This window comes from Penicillium cataractarum (assembly GCF_028827025.1).
Source record: "Penicillium cataractarum strain IBT 29864 chromosome Unknown utg000002l, whole genome shotgun sequence".
In the NCBI taxonomy this organism is placed as follows: Eukaryota; Fungi; Ascomycota; class Eurotiomycetes; order Eurotiales; family Aspergillaceae; genus Penicillium; species Penicillium cataractarum.
In genome coordinates, this window is record NW_026622738.1 from 2,976,187 (window position 1) to 3,000,989 (window position 24,803).

A 24,803-nucleotide genomic window follows, 5' to 3' on the forward strand; every position below is an offset into this window, starting at 1 on the left:
AAAGAGGCATTTGAGTAATATAGAAAGATACGGACATGTATTTGGGGCAGCTGCTATCCAAATTCTCTCCTACCTGTACCTACCTAAACAGCTTGGAAGATTGCATACTACAGGATTAAACCTCATATAAAACGGCCATACTCGCCAGAAAAGATGTCGTTCGGTATGGGTAGCTACACTGGAATTTCTCAATCTCAAACTAGAACTAGAACGACGGGGAAAAGAAATGCAATGGAGGTTTGTGACTTGCTCGGGGCCACCCTCGAGTGACGCTCGCCTAATATGTATAGCTCACGACAGAGACGGATCTGCCGGCTTACATTGCACCACAAGATAAAATGATCGTTTCAGTCATTGAAACCAACGTGGTAGCCGAGGACGGCCCAAAGGGATAAACCCCCCGAATCGCTCTTGGATGATACAGGTCTGGTCATTCTCAAAATAGTTGTCGGTGGTTGTATAGAATCCGGAAATGCTAAACATAGAATAGTGAAACGAGCCAGTTTATAAATACCCTGAGCTTGAATGTTTCATTACCATTCGATCTTGCAATCCTTACCATACCCCAGTGTGGCTCACGCGGGAGTATGACAGGGCGTAGCCGAAAAGCTTTCTTTCGGTATCAGATGCAAGCATTAGATGTGGGATTTATTGTTTTACATGGGGGAGAATCGACAGACAGTCTTTCACATTTGTTTCCAACAAGCACATCATCTTATTCGATCAAATCTGACATAATACCAAGCGGGCTTTCGGGTGGAGGTAGGTTCGCTTGACAAACACATGGAGGGGGTTTGACAGGGTCCACCCCCCAGTAAGCACTATGTGTACATCTTTAATTGATTGATTCTAATAAATGAAAAAGAAATATTCGGTCTAGTACTCGTCTGACACTAGGCCAACACGGTCAAGCTCTTGTCCCTAGCCCCCGTATAGCATCGGTATCTGCAGGCCTCTTCGGGAAGAGCCAGGGGTATTGATACTGAGTTTTTGGAATAATATGGCTCAGACTACGTGGCATAGCTAGTGTCGCCCCCCGCATGAAATGGCCCTGGGGGCCCGTTTAAATCGGCAGCGTCGTAATAATCTCGTGCAAGTCAGCGTTAAGTTTACATCAGATCCTGGAAGATTGTGCAAGTCAGACGGGACATGACTCGCAACTCGGATTTGATAGGTAGTTAGACTACTGCATACGAAATGCCGAGAAAGGCCCCTTATGGCATACGTATTTTGGAGATAATTAGTTCCGAGCAGGCATGCTCGCGCGGGATTATACGAGGACGGAAGGCCCCAAAATCAGAGCGTCCATAGACATGGTACATGTCAGCAGATACGCGCGGTAATCATTCTGAGCGGCGGTAACTATATGCCTATTTGAGAGATTGAGATTATTCGGAGCGAAGGGATCCGAAAAGTGAAATTTGTGAGACAAATGAACTACTCCACCGGGCTTTACCACAAGGTTTGCGGAAGTGCGATCTTCACACGTCAGCAGAAACCCAACGCACGAACTTTCGATGCATACCCTTTCGGCCCTAAGCCGTTTCGGCCGTATAATGACCTTGGTAATCTCTCAGGCTTTGGATGAACAACGATATTGGATCATTTAAGGCCAACATCTCCACTTGACTAACTCGGGATTAAAAGGCTTCCAAACTATCAACTGCAACTAAGAGACACCAACAGCCTGATTGATCCGATCTTGCACAAGGCAAATTTACTAGGAGGGGCCAGCCAATAAAATCTCTAGAATATCGAAGACTATTCGCTGCCTGAATGAGGGGGTCGGTCAAGGGGTGTTTTGGTGGCCCCGATTACGGCCTCCTATCATTCCCGCATACTACAGTGTCCCGGAAAGTGGATGTGAAAATCTTTCATGCTGGGTACTATGTAAATGAGTTGTAATTCCATGACTGGTCTTACAATATCGTTTTGTTAGTTCATGATCTTTCACGTGGAAGTCCGAGCAGTCATGCGCTTAGCAAGTGTGGAGGAAGGATTATCAGGAGATGACAGTCCTCGTCTATATACCTGTTTTAAGTGTCCCACAATTCAAGCTAGCAAGACATGTCATGCTTAGCATACGATGATTCACGAATCTCGTACGCAATCTCAGGCAACCTCCGAGCTCCGAGTCGGGAGTTAGCCTTGGACCCCTTGGATTGCATGTTCAGTACTCGAACAATAGTCTCAATAATCAAACGATTACCTTGAATTAAATAATAACACATGATGACATCACAAAGAATAATGTCAAAAATGTCGCCTACTTCTTCTAGAACTGGAACCTGAACCGCTCCACCCGTCGATCGATGGGCGAAAGCTTGAACGCCAATTCGATATGCCTTCCGCCCCATATCCCGTAATTGTATCCGAGCAAAGGACTCCCCGAAAGAGATAGTCGCAGACGTAGCTGACTTCTCATTTGCTCCCTCAATTCTCACCATGTGGACTTCTCAGTGACAGATGCTTTGTTATTGATTATCATTAGTAGCCTACAATAACCAATCCTGCAGCAGCATTTTTGTACACGGCCATTCTATAGAACGGGTCCTTCTGGGTCTCCTTATTCTCAAATTGCGTAAGCTAGCCAAGCAAACCTATATTGAAAAAGGCAAAACGCCTAATTAGATAGTCTTGGCAAAGTCATAATAGCGCATCGGCAATGAGGATATACTGGATAATAATTGTGAGACAAGATATCCTCTCGAATATGGAAACCTTTTCTGAACTACTGCCACGATCAACCTACGCGAACAGACCCGGGGCCAGGGAGCCGAGCTTGGCTCAGGGTCTAAATGTGGATCATCAGCAATCTACAAGGCGAGGGGAAAACACTATCATAGATCGCCACCATGACCAGACGAACGGTTCAAAGGTCTTCCTGTTTCAGAATATAGTACTTTGAGCCCGATACTATTTACGATTCAGTTGCCACCAGGCGGATCCAATAGTACGGATACCATATGGGGCGGGCTCGGTTACATGGCGTAGCCCCAAGTCAAGATTCTTCGGTGCCAATGGGGCAAACATAGTAGCCTTGCCATTGTCCTAGATCAAAGGGGGTGGCGATGATTTCATAGCTTCCAAAGAAATGGGGACATCGGGTGCCGAGGGGCGGAAGGAGCTGGAGATATAGATGGATAGAGTTAACTACGAATTTATGGCTATACTTTAGCTGTATATCCATGGTGATTCTCATCCTGGATATACACGTGCTATTCCATGTACAAACTCCGGAGGTTTCCCGATATTGCCATTGTCGATCGTCCGGGGCTGGTCCGGCTTATTTCTGAATACAACTACTCGTACAGTACGGCCGGTATCTCGGCCCCACGAAATAAGTCCAGTGCTACCCGAGAAAAGGTAATCTGAAGCTCAGATTGAAGTTGCATTGTCATCACTTCCCCACAGGCGTACGTATTTGGGGTAAGTTAGGGCAAGCTGCAGCTTATATGCATGCCGTCACGTGTGACTATTCTACAGTCAGGTGATGGACCAAGTTGGAGATGAGTAGAGTGGATATGGCTTGTAGATCTTATGCGAGAAATGGACACAGGCAGCTTGCATGAAGAGATTGAGTTTTTCGTATAGCATTATGATTTTGTAGCCAATAGGTCCCCTATCGATTGGGGGCAAGACTGGGCCCTGGGAATCAGGAACATCTCTCGACCATTGGCCATCTGCATACATTATTCCAAGTCGTTTAGACCTGGCAAACTCTTCATCGCTGTAAGATTGTGCCGTAGCCATTGTGATCGAAGTCAAGAAAATATGGCCAGTACAAGCCAAGGGAATCGAAGAGAGAGAAAAAATGGGGGCATTGCTTTTTCTATCACCCTCCCAAGTCGGAAAAATGCCCCGGGGTAACAACAGATGGAGAGTTCCCATGATCATGCAAATAAAAAAAAAGAACCGAATTTCTCAAAGACATAAAAACGCCGTTCTGTACTCTCAGAAAGAAAGGATGTGCTCATCAACTTAGAAGCCACGACCACGGCCACGGCCACGACCCCGGCCTCTGCCACCTCGGCCCCCGCCACGGCCCCCGCGGCCGCGGTCTGCCTCCTTGCGGGCCTTGTTCTTGGGCTTGGGGGCGTCATCCACAAGCAGAGTGTCGAGGGGCAAGCTGTCGGGGAGGATGTAATAACGAATTGTCGAACCACGGATGTTGATGGTATCCAGAGAGACGGGGTCACGGCCCTTGGGGGTCATCTTGACGGTTCGGAGGGAGGTGTTCATCTGAGGCGAGACGGATGTGATGGTACCGTGGAGAATTGTGCCTATAATGAGGGTTTCGTTAGCGTCAGAGCTGGGTCTGGAAATTCGCGTGCCGTCGCGAGATCAAGGCTGGACGCCGGACTGAGAAGGACCGAGGCGACTGGACGTACCATTCTTGAGCTCAATGGTCACCGTCTCATTGGCGCATTTCATCAAAAAGCTAGATGGCCGGTCAGTTTGAAGCTTCTAAAAGATATTTCGGGATTCAAGCGGGCGCGTGTCGCAGCTCATAGCTGGCCACCACAACTCAACAAGGCGACTCACCGGACGAGCTTCATGTTGGCTAGACGGACTGCAGTTTGTGAGATATTTCAAGTGGTCGATATTAAACCCCAGCAATCAGCAGTGTTGGTGGGGATTCTCCGTTGACAATCGCGGTGGATGATGCCGTCGGATTACAGTGCAGAGTTGACCAAGGTCATGTGACCGAGCTCCCATTCTCAGTCACGTGACTACATTCTGGGCTCCTACATATTCAAGACCTCATCATCGAACTTGTAAAGAAACAAGCAGTGGATTTCCTGTTTCCTCTTAGTCGCTGCTTATCACGATGATTTGAAATTCCAACCTGCAAGTACTTCATTGAACTAGTATTAGAACTGCTCCGGTATCTGCCCAGTCATAGTGTAGCATTTGTTGCTTGTTCCATCAGCGAATCAGCACCTGGAATCCGACTATATACTGGTTGCCGTCTGCCACATCGTTGTCAAGGCAAAAATGGGCGCTTAACATCTTTCATGCTACAGAAACAGGGGGTTTCGGAGATCTTCGGCAATGAGTAGTTTAGAATGTTCGCTCATTTTCCTGGCAGCAAGGCTGCGGGCTTATGGTAGAGATGGCGCCGGTAGTTTGTTGTTCTAGCGACAAGAGAATTTGTCTCTATTCACTACCAGCCAACCAACAAGCGACACTGCAGACGATTTCCCCCTAATCATGCAACCCCCGCTACCGGCAAAACTCCGTTAGTTGCAAAATCCGAACGAATTAACTTATTCCTACCGGACTGGCTCAACAGTCCGGTCCCTGCTCCAAACTCTGCCCGCTTAAACGCGTGCGTGGCCCGGAACCCTCGCTCTCGATCTCTCCCTATCGGGGTCCACTTTTTTATATTGTCCCCCCCGGAAGCATAGTCATACCCCCGTTCCATAGTTACAAGATGCCGGGGAACGGATGACTTGCGACGACTCCGCGATGCATCAAACGTTGACTCGCGGCCCTCGTGCACAATGCACGGATGGTGATGGCTCGGCCATGACCAGCGGCTCGATGCACAGCTCACGCATGAAGTCTATCGAATCAAAAACCGATGAGGCTTTTCCCAGGCCCTCCACACGAGGCTGCGGCAGCCAAATCAGAGCGCCCAACGTGCACAAAGGTGCAGCAGGTCGATACAGTAGGCTCTGCATCAGCCGGGTAGAACCGTCCCCGGGCGATCCAACCAACAGCAGGCCTTTTGTTAGGGGGGCAGTATGATTTGCAATGCACCTGGATGCAAAGACACATGGCACTTTTGGCACATGGTCGATATGCGGATCCCCGAATTATTAACCCTGAATGTGGAGTTGTGTCGATCTAAAAGGTGGTCTTCCAGGCGGGAGTCCTCCCGGACGCGCTGTGGCTCCGGAACTCGCTCTCGACTAAGTCGACTTAGTTGGTCCTTGCTGGACTCGAGTGGCTGAAGTGATAATTTCGCGACGACGCGGCGCCATCACATCCCTGCATGTCGGGTTCCCACCATGCCTGAATGGCCATAATGGCTTTCTCTGCCTGTTCTTGGCACGTTCCCGGCCAACTGGTTGCTTATTTATTGGTTCCACCTCGGCGTTTTACGGGTTTACGGGTGGGCGCAACCAACAAACCCCCCGGCCCCCCGATATAGTAACTGGACGAGCAAGCTTGAGTGGCTCACCCGGACAGGGCTAATACTGCGAACTTTCGAACCTAGTACAGTCGACCTACCACCACCCAAATTGAGTTATCCGATTTCCGGCATTCGAAGCTAACAGTCATGGTTAGGGTGAACCTGCCCCCTGGTTCGCCGTACTCGGTTCAATCTACAGTTGTTTCGCCGGACTATTACCGACCCTTTCCAAAGGGTCTCACTTTTCTCGAGAGGCTAATTTTTTTTATTTTCACTCTTTCCTCTCTCCTATCTGGCGGATTCGACTATTCTCTTTCCAGTATAAGACGAAGCTTCTTATACGACTTATGATCTGGCCTTCATCTGTTCCAACGGCTTGTCAGTGGGGGCCAAAAAGGTACGAAGCACGTTGAACAAGAGCCGGAGACAAACCCCGTCAGACTTTCATGATTTTTACAGTTAATTTAATTTCTCTGGATCGGCGCATCGAATGGCGGCCTGACTCGATGGAGACTAACTTTTTTCCCCCTCTAAATCATGTACTCCGTACAGTAACTGAACTGCCAGCCACAATAGGAAGAAAATGCGCCAGCGTCATGGCCCCCAATTGTCCGCTCTGCCCCATTTACCTCTATGGGGCTAAGAATCCACTCAACCCAGAGATGAAAGCTCACTTGTGCCGTTCAGGATCAATACACACGCCCTGGCTACTGGGCAGTGGCCCCAGAGTAGACATCCCCTTTTACCGAACCTATTTTTTTCCTCTAATTTTCCAATATAGGCTTTGGCCTAAAAACGGAGGACCCGGTGTCACTTGTGGGGGTCGAAAGTCAACACAGGACCACTCCTGGCTCGCCATGATAGAGCGATTTCGGCCCACTTGTCGAAGATCATAGGAATCTTACGGCCGCTCTTTTTCTCGTCTATGTCGTATGAGATAGGGCAATTAATACAGCATTACCCGCGATAGAAGAACCTAACCGATCAAAAGGGTTAATGAACGACCTTTGCCAACACAAGTGCGTTTCAGACCATCCGCCTCTCTCGTCCACTCTTAGTTTTTCTTGGTTGCCCGCAAATCACCCACATCTCCATCTTCATCTCCATTGATTTGAAGACAACGACGTTCTAGAAGCCCCCGTTGTGTTCGGCCTGTTGGGGGGTGGGCCATCGTTTACCAAGCGTACCCAGTGTCTCTGTACAGACTTTGGTACCTGACTATACTCCTTCCATACCTAATTAACAACGGGCCCTTCTTCGATCCCTAGAAATTGCGGGGACTTCCCTCTGCTCTGGGCCTAGGAACGCCCTGCTCGAAGATCTGAAGATTTTCTGCTAAGAAAAACTTCTTTCTTGCGCCCGTCAAATAGCCCGATTGCCATCCCCAGGAAACAAAACCCCGCGAGCCTGGCAATATCGCATCCGACTCTTTTTGCAAAAGATTGCACTGTATGTTTTGTCTTTCTACAGTTTTTTCTCTTCTCGCACTTTGCAATTGCCGCCCCCCTCCTTAGGCTTTTTTGGCCCCTCCGGCCCCCCTGCTGTTTGATTGTTGTAGTTGTGCGCTAGTTAGGTCGACGGCCTACAAGTCAAATCAGAGATGTCGCCCAGGGATTCAAGCTCACACCATTCACCTTCTCACCATAGGTGCCAATCCAATTACCTCTCGGCCCCAGCCCCGTTTCCAGAAGTTGAGCTTCTTTCCTCGGTGTTCGAGCCAGTGCAGGCGCCAGGCTACCAACAACAGCAACAACAAGGCTCTCTCCGCAGCTCGGACTCTTGGCCTTTACATAGCCCTGTCCCAAGCCTTGGGAACGACTCGCAGCCCACGCAAGCATTTCCACTTTCACTACATCCAGATATCTCGTCTTTATCGTTAAATTCAAGCGCCAGCGTTGCTGGAACTATTCTCGACCCGGATACACCACTCCCGAGTCTGGAAAACGAGCAATCCTTCATTAGTGTCAACCGTGAAGAGCAGTTGACAGACGGCAGTCCCCAGTTAGTACTAAATGCTTTGATTACCCATTGATATCTTCTGTGGTATTTTTCATTATAACAAGCATCTTATATCTAACCAATCTGTTTACAGAAGCCTTGGGATCCCATCATACCCTATGTCAGTAGCTTCAGGCTCATACTTCGCTGGCCCGATGCAGCCAAACAACCACCGTAAGTATGGACTTTAAGCATAGAACAAAAGTTATCATGCTAATGATCCAGCAGCTTATGGTTGGGGCAATCGCTCCTTTCAACCAATGCAGCCTCAGTCAGGCAATATGAACCAGCAATATGCGCCATCACAACAGTACCCTCCGGCAGGGTTTCCTGTTGGTTATAATAGCCAATCATTACCAAATTATCCACACGATCCGCAACAAGCTTCATCATACTTAGCTGCAGCGCCTGGGATGGTTCCTCGACATAACCAAGCTCGAAGGTGGGCGGGTCATTTTGAATTAGGACTTTCTGCGGCGAATTACTGACAATTGGCTTCCTAGTCCACCAGTGCCACCAATGGCTCGCCCATTTCACCACCAATCCGCTCCCGCCACCTTACCTGATCAATCACTAATAGCATCGTGAGTTCCAAGAGATCAAAGCCGAACTCAGAGGAGTTTAAAAGTATGGGCTGATTACTGATTGGGCCTGCAGTTCTTCTACCTATATGATGAATCAACCCGCCTACTATCTCCCCGAAGCACATCCAGTTCCGTGAGTCCACCGTGGACAAGAATGGTAAAACACCTACTAAACTCCAGAGAATAGATCCTCTCATCCGTCCTCCATGAGTCCACAAGCCTCTTCGATGGTCAACGAGCCTGTCTACTCTTCTCCACCTTCGATTCCGACAGGAGAGTCCACCGATCGCCCCCTACGCGTGGTCAGTTCACGACCTCGACCACAATGCTGGGATCACGGATGTGAAGGACGTGAATTTTCAACTTTTAGCAATCTGCTTCGACACCAGCGCGAAAAATCCGGCGTCGTCGCCAAGGCAGAATGCCCTGTCTGCGGAGCCGTGTTCACGCGCACGACGGCGCGCAATATTCACGTTGCCCAGGGCAAGTGCAAGGGTCCAGGACGAGAATCTTCGGCGGAATAAAAAGGGTGCTGGGAGGTTTAGAGGTTTGGATATGGTGTTTCTTTTTCTTCTCTTTTTCTTCTCTTTTTCTTGTATATTGGGTTCTCCAGCTTTTTTTTTGGCTTGTTCTTCGTTCTTTTTTTCTTCTGCGCATGGATACCTGGCAGTAAAAAAATAAAGTCCGTGGTAAAGCGGCATTTTGAATGATTGGCTTTCTACTATATTTTTATTCTAGAATCAAAGTATATTGATGGTATTTTCGAACATGCACTTCAGGACATTGCTAGCAATATCTAGAAAAGACCCCCTAAGTGGACATCATGTGACTGACGAAAGACTGGATAGGGATTTAGGAACTGGATTAAATTACACAAACTAACGAAACCACTTCCGGTGATATAACCAAGTCATCAGTCTTGTCAGTATGACCGTTGAAGTCCCATCAAGGTTGACTCTGTTCATAGTTCATAGAGTGCAACGTGGGGGGGGGGGACCCACGTGGTGCCTCAGGCAGCGCCGCACACTTGTGACTCAACCGCCGACTTCAACTGACGATTGCAACGGAGTTTCAACGTTTACCAACACCAACCTCTAGTCGGCGCAAGAATGCCTGCTTCTGTCTCTACGACTTCTACCGTTCGTCTTTGCTGGAAATCTTCTTCGTACCGAATACCTTTATTACCTGTGTGAAATTGTAATCGAAGCCATGGCTTCTATCTTCACTTACGATCCCGACCCGCCACGGGTTTCCTCCCCATGGTCGACCTCGGGATCCTCCACTCCAGGCCAAGCCAACCAGGCCAACCAACCCAGCAAAAGCGGACTGGCAATTCGCACGCAATCGAGTTCTGCCCTGGACCGCGCTCCAGACTTCTTGTCTGACTATGGCATTACCAAGTTGGAGCCGGAACCTCAGGAGGGTCCTACAGAGTACAAGCTGCACTTGCTGCTCCGCCCGCGACGGCCTTACCTCTCTATGTCAACGGGGAATGTAGTCGCGGGTTCGTACCACTCTCGTGTATCACTCACTCCGGCTTCGTACTCTGCATCTCCAGCCCATGATGCAACTCCCCGCCCTATGCAGGCCAAGTCAGCCCAGAGCCGCCAGCAACGGCTGCAGGGCCTGACAACGCAGCTCCTTTGGCGTTTGCAACAGTCGTCCCCGTTTCACTCGTCTACGACGGCGAATCTGGTCGTTCCTGTCCTGCCCGACGCCAGCCCGCAATTAGGTATCCCTTCCAAACCAGCCCGCCTGCTTCCGGGCCTGGAAGAGAGCCAGGGAGCATTGTATGAGATTGGCGTTGCCGATGATGGCACATTTGTAGGCCTCACCGAGGATGAACTCGATGAGAGTGTGACCACCCTGCAGACCATGGCCGCAAGTCTTGGATGCAAGGTCGAGATTCTGCGTCGAGTGATCGTGGGTAAATGCGAATGGGCAGAGGACTCGCTGGTTGTACCTCCAGACCCGTCCAAGTGTCAGAAGGAGAGCCTGTGGGTTGCTGAAGCGTTGGTCTCTCCGGACTTGGACTTTTATAACCTGTCCTCTGCCCGTACGAAAAAGACCACTGCCGTTGGCTCCGCGGCGGATGCTGAGGATGAGTCGGTTTCAGAGGAAGATTCTTCCAATACTGAGCAGATTCGAATATCTCTCACTGGACCGAGCGCCTCGGGGAAGTCTTCCTTATTGGGGACTTTGACTTCGTCTTCATTAGATAATGGCAGAGGCAGCAGCCGACTGAGTTTGCTGAAACATCGCCATGAGATTTCGTCGGGGGTCACCAGCTCCGTGGCTCAAGAGTTGATTGGATATACAGGAGATATGCCTCCCACGGTGGTCAATTATGCATCTGGGAACGTGGCGGCGTGGGATGACATTCATGCCGCGTCTCGTGGGGGTCGCTTGGCCTTTGTATCGGATCTTCCTGGTTCGGTTCGGTATCTCAAATCCACCTTGCGGGGCCTGGTTAGCTGGGCTCCACACTATGTCATGCTCTGTATTCCCGCCAACTGCGGCGATGAGACGGCCGATACCGAGTCGGGCGCTGAGTCTGCGGGGGAAATCGACCGATGCTTGGCATATCTGGATCTCTGCTTGAAGCTGGAAGTCAACATTATCATCGTCATCACTAAGCTAGATGTCGCTTCCCGAGGCGGCTTGCGCGAGAATCTCGCCAAGGTCTTGTCTGCTCTCAAGACTGCTGGTCGCAAGCCGGCGATGCTCCCTGCGTCGCCGGTGGGTGATAGAGTGCTTGATCTGCAACATGTAAGCGCGTCCGACAGCAACGAAGTGCGAAAGAATATCACCGCGGCGGAGGGTCACTGGCCTCGCACGGTGCCTATCATCCTTGCCAGCGCCGTTGATGGCACCGGAATAGGCAAGCTGCATGCATTCCTTCGACACCTGCCGATTCCCGCTCGTCCACCGCAAAGGCGATTGCGTATTGCTCAGTCGCTGCAAAAGCCTGCAACTGTCTTCGACGTCGACGAAGTCTTCGCTATACCGCCATCTAAAGTGTACTCTGCGTCCTCAGACAAAGAGGGCCGTGAAAGCCGTGGCATGGTACTCTGTGGCCTCGTCCGCCATGGCAGTATCTCAATCGGTGACGAGATGACCATCGGCCCAATATTAGTCGATACCTCCTCGGATAGCGGCAGTGATCCTGCGCCTTTGAGCCTGCTCTCTCGTAGCAGTGGACCAGGTCAATCAGGCGAGTTTCCAGCCTCTCTATCCCACGGCGTTCTCTCAGGCAAAGACGCCTCCACACAGGCAAAATGGCAACGCGTACGAGTCGTCAGTGTCAGAGACCTTCGCCTCCCCGTTCGTCGTCTGAAAGAAGACCAAGTCGGGACAATCGGCATAGAGTTACTCACTTCACCGGATGAGGGGCGCTTACCTCGTCTCAGTCGAATAAGGAAAGGAATGGTGCTAACAGACCTGCACACATCTCTCCACCCGAGCAATACCCTGCCATCTCCCCTCCCATCAACATTGCCCCTGCCATTCCACACAGGCTTCACAGCGACCTTCCCAGCCTCAGAATTCTCAGCTCCGAATTCGCCGCCGTTACTCCTGGGTGGGAATGCAATAGCCTATATTGCCAATATCAGGACAACAGTTCGTGTCGTATGCATGGCTCTCGCGGGAACAGGTGACGAACCAGGTTCCCGCTCACCCTCGCCATCCCCGTCTCCTACTGAACCTGAATTCTTCAGCTTCGATGGCGACACGCAGACTTCGTCTTCGCCTGGGAAGGAGAAAGGTAGTGGCGCCGGTCATACGGGTGGTATGGACGGGTCTATGCGGCGGCGTCCGTCCGCTACTGATATCAGCAAGGTGGTTTCTGGGACGGGCGACGGGCCTGGTGCATCTGAGACATTCAATGAGGATGTCAAGATTACTTTTGGGCTTGTAACGTCTGTGGAGTGGATTGAGCTTGGCTCGCAAGTCCTGGTTATGCCGGGTATATCCATGACTGCTTCTTCTGGGGTCGCTATTGCGCCTGCTCCTGGTTCCGGCGCTAGCAATGCAAGCAGCAGTGGAACGGTGCCGATGTCTGGGTTAGAAGGGTTTGTCGGGACGGTTTGTGAGGTGGTCCCTGGGAGGTCTGTGGGGAGTGAGAGTTGAGGAAGAGTATGGATATGAATTAATTTTGAGCGATTGTTGATACGTTTGCATTAATCATCTGTTTTGTGCTTTTCGCTTTTGGTTCTCTTCTTGAGTATGTTTATATTGTGCGTGGGAAGTATTTAGAGTCACGAGTTGTGACGCTCGACTAGTTATACAGTGACTTGAGATAAGTCTGATGGCTAGGATTCGCTTTTTAATGAAATGGTTTTTGTCTTTTCGACGAGAAATTTTCAATTGTCTTGTGTGATACTAAGTTGCGGTTATCGAATAGGCATTGTTCCAGACCTCCACAATCTCTAGGCGCTCATATAGAGATACCACTCTTTCAGAGCCATCAGTCTGCGATCTACCTTGTCAAGCATTACAGGATCAGGTGATGTGTATATTTTGAAGTAGCTAGCTTACTTCCTATGTCTTTGAACCATGAGCAAGCCCCTTTCAGGCCTACTAGTTGGGACACCATACAGCCCAAGCTATACTAAGCCCCCAGCAAGTGAAACAGTATCGTCCGCCAGTCATGCAAAGTGACCATGAGCATACACAGTTGGGTTCAATTCGTAGATTTGTTATTTCATAGCATCGAGGGAGGCATCCCCTCGCTAAATCGGAGTCCCCTATGACCTTTAAGTCTCTCTTACTCCCATTGCTGGGAGCATTTCCATAAAGTATCCATCAAATGCCTGGCGACCATGCTACGCCATGGCTACCAGAGCAATTCGATAAACCAGATCAAACACGTCGCAGCATACCTCTGGATCCCGAGATCTTATAACCGGGAGCATCAAGGTTGACACTTACCCACCCTTGCGCTGGTCACCAGCATTACGGGCGAAAGTGCTGGTCGACCCAATAGTTGCGCTCGCGTTACGGAGCTCGATCTTCTTGCGCTCCATCTCGAGCTGTGAGTAGTAAATCAGTACATGGGGTCACTTTCAAGTCTCATTGCGAACGAGTCTGACTTACCACCTTGCGCACTCGAGCCAGCGCGGCCTCATTGCCCTCTACCAACGGACGGCAATCATCAACCCGGTAAGGAGGGCTAATGCTAACCGCATCCGCAACCACAATATGAGGACCGTTCCAATGAGCGGGCATAGTCCGACTGAAAGCATCAAAAAGATCCTGAGCCTCACGAGTGACGCCCTTTCCACGGCGGGCTTCACGATCCATCGCTTCGCCAATGGCCTTTGTCTCACGTGCCTTCAGCGCACGGGTATCAAGGGCCTGAATCGAGGGCTGGGCATCGGTGAACGAGGGCGCGTCGGAGGAGTTAGATGAAGGAAGAGCGAGAAGTTGGAAGGACTGAATACGAGAGACTGGAATGACATGGTAATCGCCGCTCTGGGCCTGTTTCGCATCTGCGGTTGGTGCCGAGGGTGACGTGTTGATTGCGACGAGATTCGTGATAGGGCATGCGGTAAAGAGGGTGCCCTCAAGGGTTGAGGCGTTTGGTGCGGCGGTCGTGATGCGAACACTATCAAAGGGGAATCGTCAGTACGTCTTTGGTGTGTACATGTGTAGAATACACGTTGGATGGAGGGGTAGAGTGTACCGAGCACCGATCGCGCCGCTCAAAGCGGCCTCCAAGGGAACCATATTGGTCGCCATTCCACCAGCAGTCGAGGTACCGGCGGAAGTCTGAGATCCTTTCGCACCGGAACTCTGGCGCTTATTCTCCGCCATGCGACGAGTGGTAGAGCCCCGGGCGGTGTGATTCACACGTCAACAATCGGCCCGCAAATCGCTCAAGGAGAGCCGAGTCAATCGAGGGAGCTTGATCAGGTCTGAGTAAACACTACCAGACCATTGGAAGCTACCCAATGCCAATTGAATCCCGGGTGATGTCACGGGAGTTGGGCTGAGGGTCGTCCTGACTAAAGGAACGTCGTCCCAACTGTCCGTGAGCGGGAAGGGTGGTGGGTTCCCCAGAATCCTCGGATCTCCGAGGGGCAGAAAGAAAGGAAAGGGGGTTAAAGCGGAGGGAGAAGGAGAGAAGAGAAAAGCACCAACTCCCCGGAAAATGTTTGGAGGAAGGAGAGGGGAGAGTTGCGATAAGATGGCAGGTGCGACGTTGCTCAGACTGCCCGATATGGTCTAGCGTCTTTTGGCCCCATGATTACCTCAGGACCCAGGTACTCAGGCACTCAGGCAGCATTCATCTACTGATCTACTGGACTGTACGGAGTAGAACGACTTGACTATCTCTACAATTAAAATACAGCTTTACAACGAAAACCCCGCAATAATTAAGATAATTCGTTACGTTCCATTCATGGTGGCATCTAAATACATTGAACCCAATTTTTGTTCCTTCTATCTCCGACCTGGCGCTTATGCGATGTAGGTCGAGGCCGACACATCACCACCACGACCGGTCCAGTTAACGTGGATGTCCTTGCCCTCGGGGAAGTTCTCGTTGGCGTACTCGGGCTTGACGCGGAAGGTGTGGGCACCGAAGTAGTCACGCTGGGCCTGCAGCAGGTTGGCGGGCAGGTCCTTGGTGCGGTAGCCGTCGTAGAAGCTGAGGGCAGTGGTGAAGGCGGGCAGAGGGATACCCCACAGAGCAGACTTGCTGACAACGTTACGCCAGCCGGACTGGGCCTTGTGGATAGCGTTGGTGAAGAACTCGTCGAACAGCAGGTTCTCGAGCTCGGGGTTCTTGCGGTAGGCGTTGGTAATGTCCTTCAGGAAGACGGAGCGGATAATGCAGCCACCACGCCACATGAGGGCAATGGAGGGCTTGTTGAGCTTCCATTGGTACTCCTTGGCGGCGTTCTGGATGAGCATGAAGCCCTGGGCGTAGGAGATGATCTTGGAGGCATACAGAGCCTGCTCGAGGTCATCAATGAAGGCGGCCTTGTCACCGGAGAACTCGGGAGTGGGGCCGTTGAGGATGGTGGCAGCACGGCCACGCTCGTCCTTGAGGGCAGACAAGCAGCGGGCGAAGACAGCCTCACCGATCAGGGTAACGGGCATGCCGAGGTCCAGAGCGTTGATGGCGGTCCACTTGCCGGTACCCTTCTGGCCGGCCTTGTCGAGGATCTTCTCGACGAGGGGAGTGCCGTCGTTGTCGTTGTAGTAGAGAATGTCACGGGTGATCTCAATGAGGAAAGAGTCGAGGACACCGGTGTTCCACTTGGCGAAAACGTCACCGATCTCCTTGCAGGAGAGACCAAGACCGCGCTTGAGGATGTCGTAGGCCTAATTGTCATTCACCAATTAGTTATTTGATACGATGGTGCGAGACTTTCGCCTCGCAACTTGAAAGCAGGAACCAATGGCTCCAATCAATCAAAAGCTTACCTCGCAAATCAGCTGCATGTCACCGTACTCAATACCGTTGTGAACCATCTTGACGTAGTGGCCAGCACCCTCGTCACCGACCCAGTCACAGCAGGCCTCACCGTCGCTCTTGGCAGCGATGCTCTGGAAGATGTCCTTGATGTGGGGCCAGGCATCCTCGTTACCACCGGGCATGAGGGAGGGACCGTAGCGGGCACCCTCCTCACCACCAGAGACACCGCTGCCGACGAAGCTGATGCCCTTCTCACGGAGGTACTGGGTGCGGCGGTTGCTGTCGGGGAAGTGAGAGTTACCACCGTCAATGATGATATCACCCTTCTCCAGGAAGGGGAGGAGAGACTCGATGAAGTCATCGACGGGCTTGCCGGCCATGACGAGGAGCATAATGCGACGGGGGCGCTTGAGCTTGGCGCAGAACTCCTCGATGGAGTGAGCACCGACAATGGACTTGTCTGTGAGGGGAATGAGTTAGCGCATTGGCGCCTTCAGGGAGTATATCAAAGATGGGGAGGGAGCAAATGCTTACCCTTAGCCTCGTTGGCCAGGAAGCGGTCGACCTTGGAGGTCGTGCGGTTGTAGGCGCAGACAGTGAAACCGTTATCAGCAACGTTGAGGATCAGGTTCTGGCCCATAACGGCCAGACCGATGAGGCCGAAATCAGCACTAGGAGCAAGGTGCGCCGGAGCGCCGACATTAATGCCGGCGAGACGGGCACTATAGTCAGCGACCGAGTTCTCATGTCAATAGCCGGGAAAAATTGCGAATCATCAAGGGATTGGAAGGAGAAGGATATGGGACCCGCGCAATCCCGAGGAAGTCGGGTCCGTGAGCTCCATTGTCTTCTTCCGCGTCGCTTCTCCTGGGGCGCGCGTAGTGTATTCGAATCAATCGGATTTTGATTCACACACTGCGGTACCAAATTGAAGCTGGCAATGGGTTTCACGCGCTCACAGTTTCCTGTGAGCTCCAGGGGTTGAGTGGAATAGCATTGAGGGTGATGATGATGATGATGATGCTGGTGGCGGGGGGAGGGGCAACCGGTGCAGGATCCGGTGGGGGGGAAGAAAGGATGGTAGAGGGAGAAGTAACTTACACAGCCTGGTCAGCCATGGTGTGTATAATTGAAGCTGGAAGAAAGAAAGAAGTGCTGTAGGGGGTATCTACAGAATTGAAGGAGGAGGGAGATGGAGAGTTGAAGAAGGAGAGGAAGGAGGGGAGAGAAGATGTCAGAACTCAACCGGCTGACGGAGCAACTCTTCCGTCATATGGGTGGGACAAGGACCGGCGGGGGCAGATTATTTAATATTACCGCCGTACTGAATAATGAAATACTCCTTCCTAACTTCGGGATAGGTGGACCGGTTGCTACTCAACCAGGGGGAAGGTACTTCGGATTGGGTGGACAGATGGGCTAATTTCTATGTACCCCCCAATGGGCCTGGCTGGCTTCGGTGTAGCGCCAAGTATCTCAGAAGTTCCAGTATTCTTTTAGTATCGGTTGGTACAGGAGTAGAGTCCTCCGGTGAAGAGGGTCATCCCACTCGGCTTCTGCTATTGGGGACAATTGGAAAAGCAATATCCGACCCGATCGTGTTCCTATAGTTACCGCACATGTTGACATTGTGAGTTGATGATTATCAATCTTACGCTGGTCTGGATGGCAGCCTGCGTAGAGAAAGGTTACTGGAGACGCGGGGCACGGAGGGGTAGTGATCTCATCGACCTTTTTTTTTTCCCTTAACTACGGGAGACGATAGAGACAGAGATACATATAACGAAGTATACCTCTAATTCTAGTATGCATACTCTGTCTATAGACGTTGTCTATAGTATAGCTATGGCCGATAGTTTTGCTTCTTTACGATCGCATGACCGTGCCAATTCCCCGTAAACACCTCGAATTTCCGGAAATGTATCCAACTCTCCCACGGACTTATCCACGCATCGGTGAACTGTTCTGGTGTTAGAGTCAACGGAGAAACTTCTTCACTTGCCGACTGCCCGACCACAACCGGCTTCGGTCGCGCTATTCCCATTGCGGACTAGGGTGGGGGTCTCCTTGTCCACCCCAATGCAGAGCATGACCTTTGTACGGAGTACGGAGGGCCGAGTAAGTTGGTCGATCTATATCCCGCGGAATTGCAGTTGTATCGGTTACTACATAGTTTCAAGATAAGTTATGTTCCACGAGCCTCTTTACTTTCGAGCTGATATCTGTGACGGTGCACATGGGTTGGGTATGTTGATGCCTTGCTGATGCCTTATGTGTCAGGCACCAGATTGATATCCCAGATCACTCCGCACTCTCTCCCTTCTCCATTAGCTTGCAGCTCCGTCACCCTTAGTAATCTTCTGTCACTGATCTGTAACTACATCATCAGCTTCACCCATAAGACAACCTAGATTTTGTCTAACTGGAACAATCCTATGTCATGTCGCTCTTCCATCACGCGGAGGTATAATAATACTTTCACGTAGCCACTTGGCTGATCCAGTGGGCATGCCTTCAAAATCACAGGTTCTACATTACCAAATATAAATAGACTAAAAAATCTTATCCAACCTAGAACATCGATATGTGGATCTAAAAAGGAAGGAGTCTAGACCCAGTGCTAACTCTATCCTTTTTGTCATTATCTTATTCAATCTTAGAAGTGTAGATATGCGCATGGTCTAATTATTAGCAGAGTCATAGTAACGGATCCCTTGGAGTTAAAGTCGCTACTATGAGTTACGTAAAGGATAACAATGTTGTTGGTATACACCATTCTAGTGAAATGGTTCTGCACAATATGGATGTCTAAAGTAAAGTGAGGAGCTGATGCATAGTGGTACTCCGTTCACGATCATTTTCGTAGCTATGCATAAACCCCTGCCTTCTGGGCTGTTCCTTGGCGTAAATAGCCTTAAGCCAGACGGGGCTTATAGTTTACTAGGTACCTGATCTACCCGATGACCTTATGGGTCCTAGTGGTAACTAAGTTGTAGTGCTCGGGTGGGGTATGACAGGAGCTGGTTCATAGGAGAGACGCCGATCATATTTATCCATGATCAACTCATTCATTCAATAATAAAACTTTTTCATAAGGTATCAACTAGCTTTTAGAGATCGTATCGTGTTCCCATTCACGATTCAACACAGAGTCCGCACTACTCACATCCGACGGTCCATCTGTATCTCGCCGAACACTTGTATGCGCCGTAATCGCATTCAACTCCACATCAGAACTATGTCTACTCTGCGTAGCAATAGTTGTAGCATTCTTTGATCCAGCCCACTTTCTATGTTGGTCACTGATTTGTCGAAAGCCATCGTTTGTAGTGCGCGATGAGTGGAGTTTTGTGTTGGTAGAGGGCTGCGAGCGATCTCTCGATACACCACTTTTGACCTTTCCAAGAAATCCCTGCACAAGTGGTTTGAGGAGTGGGAGGCTACCACAGATGATGGCGACGTCGAGTTCGAGGCAGGTCCAGATGGACTCTTTGGCGCTAGAAGCTAGACGATGTTAGCAAGACTCGATTTCCGGGAGCTGAGGTTGGAACTGACAAGCAAGGTCAGTGAGTACAAAGTTCCGAAACTCAATCAGGCGCATGAAACTGAAGATGCAGACACTGTAGGCTGGTTAGTTGACTGCTAAATAGAAAAGTATATTGCGAAAGCCTTACAGTGCACCGAGAGAAAACACCAAGGTTACCGCTAGCTTCTGCCGAAAGACCATCTGCAACCTCCAGACAATAGGAATCGGCAAGCAGAGAATGATGATATCTTCGACCAATGCAATTGAACCCATAGCCTGAAAGAATTTCACCTGTCCCTTCATGCAGTGTCCTTTCAAAGTCTTGTCATAATAGTACTGCACCGGTATGCATTGAAAAGTATTGACCAACAGTGCAGTGATGGCCCATACGGCGATGAAGACGATCAAGCAATTTGAAACAATGGAGAATACACGGACAGACCCGAGGAGACGTTTAAGGAAGACGACGATGGAAATCTTCACAAAGGCCATGGATGGGGCCCAGAATTTCTGTATCATCCACGATCCCTACATAACGTGATGTTAGCTTTTAATTCCTGTCAAGGTCAGCATGAATGGATTAGGTACAAATTGAATACGTTCCCGTCTGTCAGGTGGTAGCGATGCGACTGACAGACCGACTCCATTGAAGGCAGCTTCAAAAAGTCAGTATCTCAAGTAGGTAGGGATGATCAAAAGGAAGACTCACTCTGCACCACAAATGCCGTAGCACAGTAGGAAATTATCAGCCCAATCCCCATGAGTACATCCTCTAGCAGCAGCCCCACAGCAGCCAGTCGCCGAGAGTACAGACGCAACAGGTAGACAATGGTAGCTATACTAGCCCCAACAATAGGCACGATAGTCACGACATTTTTCCAGTACGTATTGTGTTCGGCCGCCATCCTGCAGAGGTGAACACAAGAAAATCCATCTGAGATCGAAGATCCGAAAAGAGCGGATAATCTAGTTTAAGGGGTTTAATTTGCTCTGTGAGGACTCTGCGTTATTCCCACTTAATGGTTCATGTCGCCATGTGGTGTCAGTTTAGCTCTCCTCTAAATACCCATGTCACTCCACAGAGAATATTTCGTTGGCTGATGTTCCAGAAGAAAATCCTTCGTTTGATTATCAGTTCTCGAAGAGGAATTCCAGAAAATGTTAATCACGCACTATGGACACATTCTGCAGACTGTATGCCGATCATGTCTCACTCTGAAATAACTTCACTCCACCATGATCGAATTAAAGACATTAATCTAATCTGACCAGAGATTCCGGATACCATATCGGACTGACCTCGGAGAATTGCCTTTGCCAGTAAATTAAACAAATCTACAGGGCATTTCTTCCTGAATCGTTCTTTTCCCCTGTCCCTCCATTTATCTGTCGTCACATGCAGCATACCCTTGTCTAGAAGGATGGCTTCGTCATTGAAACTGGCCGGGCTTGCCTCCTTGGCCGTATTGAGCTGCCCTGTCGCAGGTACAAAAACTCATGCTCACTCGAACCATGCTCTAAAGACTTTCAACGAGACGGTTGGCGGACGTGTGCAGCCTCTCCCCCCTTTCTCTCTGCCCTGCTTCTCCAATTACAATGGGCAACCAGTGGTTCGCGATGATGCAGTCTGTACCGCAATCCAGGCTAACTACTCGGACCCATGGCTACGAACAAACTCTCCCAATGGCTACATGAACAACCAGGCCGAAATGTGGGCATCTGATCCCAGTGATCAGTGTCTTCTCGATGATAGTGATCCCGCTGACCCTTTGGCGTACGTGAATGCCACCTGCCAGCAGGGAAATGTACCTTCTCATTATCTGGAAGTACAGAGCCCAAAGGACGTGATCGAGGCTTTCCGGTTCTCGAGGCACCACGGCAAGCGGCTCGTCATCAAGAACAGCGGCCATGACTATCTCACTCGCAGCAGTGGGCGTGACTCGCTGTCCTTGTGGATGCGTAATCTCCGGTCTATGCATTACAACCCGGCCTTCGTTCCCCATGGTTGCAACGAAGACGCTGACAAGTACAATGCCATCACCGTCGGGGCGGGAGTCAACTTCGATGAAGTCTACGCCTTTGCGCAGCAGTATAACGTCACGATTCTCGGCGGGTATTCACCCACCGTTGGTGTCTCCGGTGGCTGGGTCCAAAATGGCGGCCACTCAATTCTCAGTCCCGTATACGGGCTCGGCGTTGACCGCGTACTCGAGTTCAAGGTCGTTACTCCAGATGGTGTCTACCGAACTGCCAACGAATTCCAGAATGCTGATCTATTCTGGGCTCTGCGAGGCGGCGGTGGTGGGACATTTGGTGTGGTTCTTGAAAGCACCCACCGCGTCGAGCCAGCCGTTCGCTTCGTCTCAGCCAATATCAAATTCCCCAGCACTTCTACCAACATGCTCCCCTTTATGGACATCGTCATCAACAACACCTTGAAATGGGCTCGGGAAGGCTGGGGCGGCCACATTACCGGCAACACCCTCGTCAACATCTCTCCTCTCCTCTCCGCCGACGAAGCCAAGACCTCCCTGGCAGACGTAATCGCCTATGCCGAGGCAAATGGCGGCTCTGCCATCATCGAAGAGTTCACCTCCTGGTACCCATTCTACGAGAAATATGTCACGACCAGCTCCGTTGCCGTCGGTGTCACTCGCTTCCCCGGAAGTCGTTTGATCCCGCGTTCCGTCTTCGAAACGATCGAAGGCCGGGCGGATCTCATGGCGTTCTTCACCCTCATCCAGTCCATCGGTCAGACGCCTTATATCCCCGTCGTCGGACCGGTGCTGTATAAATACACCGAAGGATCGACTAGTGCCGCTCCCGCCTGGCGAGATGCTGTCTGGGAGTTGGGTTCCGGGGCTTCATGGTCATGGAACAGTACCCTTCCGACTCGAATCCAGAAGATCGGAACCATCCAGAATATGACGGCCGTTATTGAGGGGATTACGCCGGGTAGTGGTGCGTACAGTAACGAGGCCAACCCATTCACTATTAATTGGCGAGAAGCATGGTGGGGTGATAATTATGAGAAGTTGGTGAGAATTAAGCATCGGTATGACCCGCACGGGTTGTTGAGTTGCTGGAAGTGTATTGGTTGGGAGGAGTCGCAAGCGGCCACTTCGTCATTTGCTGCACTTCTCTGATCTTAATTTTTTTTGGGAAATGAGGCACATATACATGTACTATATTAATATATTTGTACAAATGTTCTGCAAAGTATCATCAAAAAATCATCTTCTGGTCAAACGACTGGCTCTGAACTAATGTATCGGGATAGCTCTACCCGAGAAGCATAAAAATGACCATCTCTAATGGCTGCTCTCTACCCCGAGCTCTTCAGAGTGGAAGACCTGGTGAAATTGTAAAGCACATCCAAACTCAAAGTATCTTAAAGATAAGGAAAATTACTTATTATTTAGAAACCATTCGATTATATCTCAATAAGTTGGTTCGACTACAATGTTAAATGCAGAGGCCTCATCTCATTGGCCAGCAGTTCTCGGCGGTAAAGTCGCATTCTGATTCTGCCGATCTTTCTTTCAACGTGAGCTTTTTCTGGTCTTCACCTTTACTCGCCTCAACCCAACCGCCTCTTTGAATCCCACCACCACGAACCATATCCTCCAAACAGTCAGCCCAGAGTGGGATAATAGGTCTGAGTGTATTTGATATCATTCTCGCTCCGGTCCTGAAGGTACGTTGCAGCTACTGCTCTGCATAATAGCTCAACCTTCTATTGCGGACACCTCATTCATCATGTCCTATCCGCCACCTCCAGGTCTCAAACAGACTCCCGCCTCTCTCCCACCTCGACCTCCTCCTTCCAACAATGCCTCCAAACCATCGGGCTACAGCGCCTTTACGGCGTTCCAACCGCGCGCCGTAGCGTCCACCAAGACACAGTCGCAGCCTTATCGCACCCAGAGCCCAACCATCTCGGCACCACCCGTCTCATCTGCCGGGTATGCATCACCTGCGACAGGCTATGGCAACTATTATCAACAGCCGCAACCCCAAACCTACCAGTCACAACCTCAGTCCTACCAGTCCGGTCCTTCCTATTACAGCCCGAGCGTCCCCCAGATCCAGAACCCGTTTGGCTCCACCCCGAATCAACCTCAGGGCGCTCGGCGCGGACAGAACCCTGGGATGGACCCGGAGACCGAAGCTCAGATCGCACAATGGCAGAGTGCCTACGCCAACCCTGCCGAGGAAGTTGGCAAACCGCAGGGCTCTAATGCTGTGACACCCGCCGTCGGTACCCCGATTCCCACACCTCAGCCAGAGCCTCAAGCCACAGTTGCCCGATCTGGTGGTGGTGAGAAATGGACCGACTCGACTCTGCTGGAATGGGACCCCGCCCATTTCCGCCTATTTGTTGGTAACCTTGCAGGCGAAGTGACCGACGACTCCCTGTTGAAAGCGTTCGTGCGTTACCCGTCGGTACAAAAGGCACGCGTGATTCGAGAAAAGCGGACACAGAAAAGCAAGGGATATGGCTTCATCAGCTTCAGCGATGGCGATGACTACTTCAAAGCCGCCCGTGAAATGCAGGGCAAGTACATCGGGTCTCATCCCATTCTACTGCGACGCGCCAACACCGAGGTGCGCCCGGTCTCGAATAATAAGAATCAACGGAAGAATAATGGCGGTGGTGCGCGTGGAACGGGGTCGAAGGTGAAGCAAGATGGAGTGAAGAAGCCCGGAAAGACCAAGGGCGGCCTGAAGATTTTGGGTTAATCATCAATAACATCCTGTAGAAATATACTTTTTTCCAAGTACATGCGACTGGGTTGCCTCTCTAGAAGTGATTTGTAAACGCAAAGACGTCTTGACCAGGATATTGACTCCTTCCCTAATGGGCTCGCACGTAGTAGCACCTCAAAGTAGGAAAATCAACCACGGTTTCCTTTGAGCATTATCGAATGAGCATGCTGCACTTTCTCACTTTACCACTCGAGCCCGTTGCTCGAATTTCTCCAATCCTCCAATGGGCGGGGCCGTGGAGGAAACCAGGCTGGCGATCCGGTCCACGGGTGGCCCGCGCGGCCAATAGGGCTGACGCTTTGAAGGCGGCGCCAAGACGAAGCCCAACCTTGAGCTCTCCCTTTCGAGTCTCGA

General features: G+C 50.7%; 8 protein-coding genes across 8 annotated transcripts; 4 read left to right on the forward strand and 4 right to left on the reverse strand.

The window, feature by feature from the left end:
- Positions 1-3,981: 3,981 nt before the first annotated feature.
- On the reverse strand, positions 3,982-4,559 carry N7496_003164 (mRNA splicing protein SMD1; the record flags this gene model as incomplete). The annotated part of the gene is made up of 3 exons (XM_056696095.1): positions 3,982-4,283; positions 4,392-4,441; positions 4,546-4,559. The coding sequence occupies 3 exons, from the start codon at positions 4,557-4,559 to the stop codon at positions 3,982-3,984; spliced, it is 366 nt and encodes a 121-aa protein (XP_056558307.1).
- Positions 4,560-7,820: 3,261 nt separating this feature from the next.
- Positions 7,821-9,248, forward strand: N7496_003165 (uncharacterized protein; the record flags this gene model as incomplete). Its single annotated transcript, XM_056696096.1, has 6 exons — positions 7,821-8,147; positions 8,206-8,314; positions 8,369-8,582; positions 8,644-8,724; positions 8,798-8,857; positions 8,912-9,248. Coding segments are annotated over 6 exons (1,128 nt in total), but the record flags the coding sequence as incomplete, so codon positions are not given.
- A 685-nt stretch (positions 9,249-9,933) lies between these two features.
- N7496_003166 (uncharacterized protein) lies at positions 9,934-12,855 on the forward strand (the record flags this gene model as incomplete). The annotated part of the gene is made up of 1 exon (XM_056696097.1): positions 9,934-12,855. One exon carries the CDS (start codon positions 9,934-9,936, stop codon positions 12,853-12,855), a length of 2,922 nt encoding a protein of 973 aa, XP_056558309.1.
- Positions 12,856-13,652: 797 nt separating this feature from the next.
- N7496_003167 (anticodon-binding domain-containing protein) lies at positions 13,653-14,541 on the reverse strand (the record flags this gene model as incomplete). The annotated part of the gene is made up of 3 exons (XM_056696098.1): positions 13,653-13,757; positions 13,822-14,332; positions 14,411-14,541. 3 exons carry the CDS (start codon positions 14,539-14,541, stop codon positions 13,653-13,655), a joined length of 747 nt encoding a protein of 248 aa, XP_056558310.1.
- Positions 14,542-15,189: 648 nt separating this feature from the next.
- Positions 15,190-17,271, reverse strand: N7496_003168 (NADP(+)-dependent, decarboxylating phosphogluconate dehydrogenase; the record flags this gene model as incomplete). The annotated part of the gene is made up of 4 exons (XM_056696099.1): positions 15,190-16,059; positions 16,162-16,613; positions 16,688-16,824; positions 17,255-17,271. The coding sequence occupies 4 exons, from the start codon at positions 17,269-17,271 to the stop codon at positions 15,190-15,192; spliced, it is 1,476 nt and encodes a 491-aa protein (XP_056558311.1).
- A 1,985-nt stretch (positions 17,272-19,256) lies between these two features.
- On the reverse strand, positions 19,257-20,584 carry N7496_003169 (uncharacterized protein; the record flags this gene model as incomplete). Its single annotated transcript, XM_056696100.1, has 5 exons — positions 19,257-19,657; positions 19,709-19,773; positions 19,828-20,207; positions 20,268-20,335; positions 20,389-20,584. 5 exons carry the CDS (start codon positions 20,582-20,584, stop codon positions 19,257-19,259), a joined length of 1,110 nt encoding a protein of 369 aa, XP_056558312.1.
- Positions 20,585-21,100: 516 nt separating this feature from the next.
- N7496_003170 (putative isoamyl alcohol oxidase) lies at positions 21,101-22,825 on the forward strand (the record flags this gene model as incomplete). The annotated part of the gene is made up of 1 exon (XM_056696101.1): positions 21,101-22,825. One exon carries the CDS (start codon positions 21,101-21,103, stop codon positions 22,823-22,825), a length of 1,725 nt encoding a protein of 574 aa, XP_056558313.1.
- A 613-nt stretch (positions 22,826-23,438) lies between these two features.
- On the forward strand, positions 23,439-24,422 carry N7496_003171 (RNP domain protein; the record flags this gene model as incomplete). Its single annotated transcript, XM_056696102.1, has 1 exon — positions 23,439-24,422. One exon carries the CDS (start codon positions 23,439-23,441, stop codon positions 24,420-24,422), a length of 984 nt encoding a protein of 327 aa, XP_056558314.1.
- Positions 24,423-24,803: the final 381 nt, after the last annotated feature.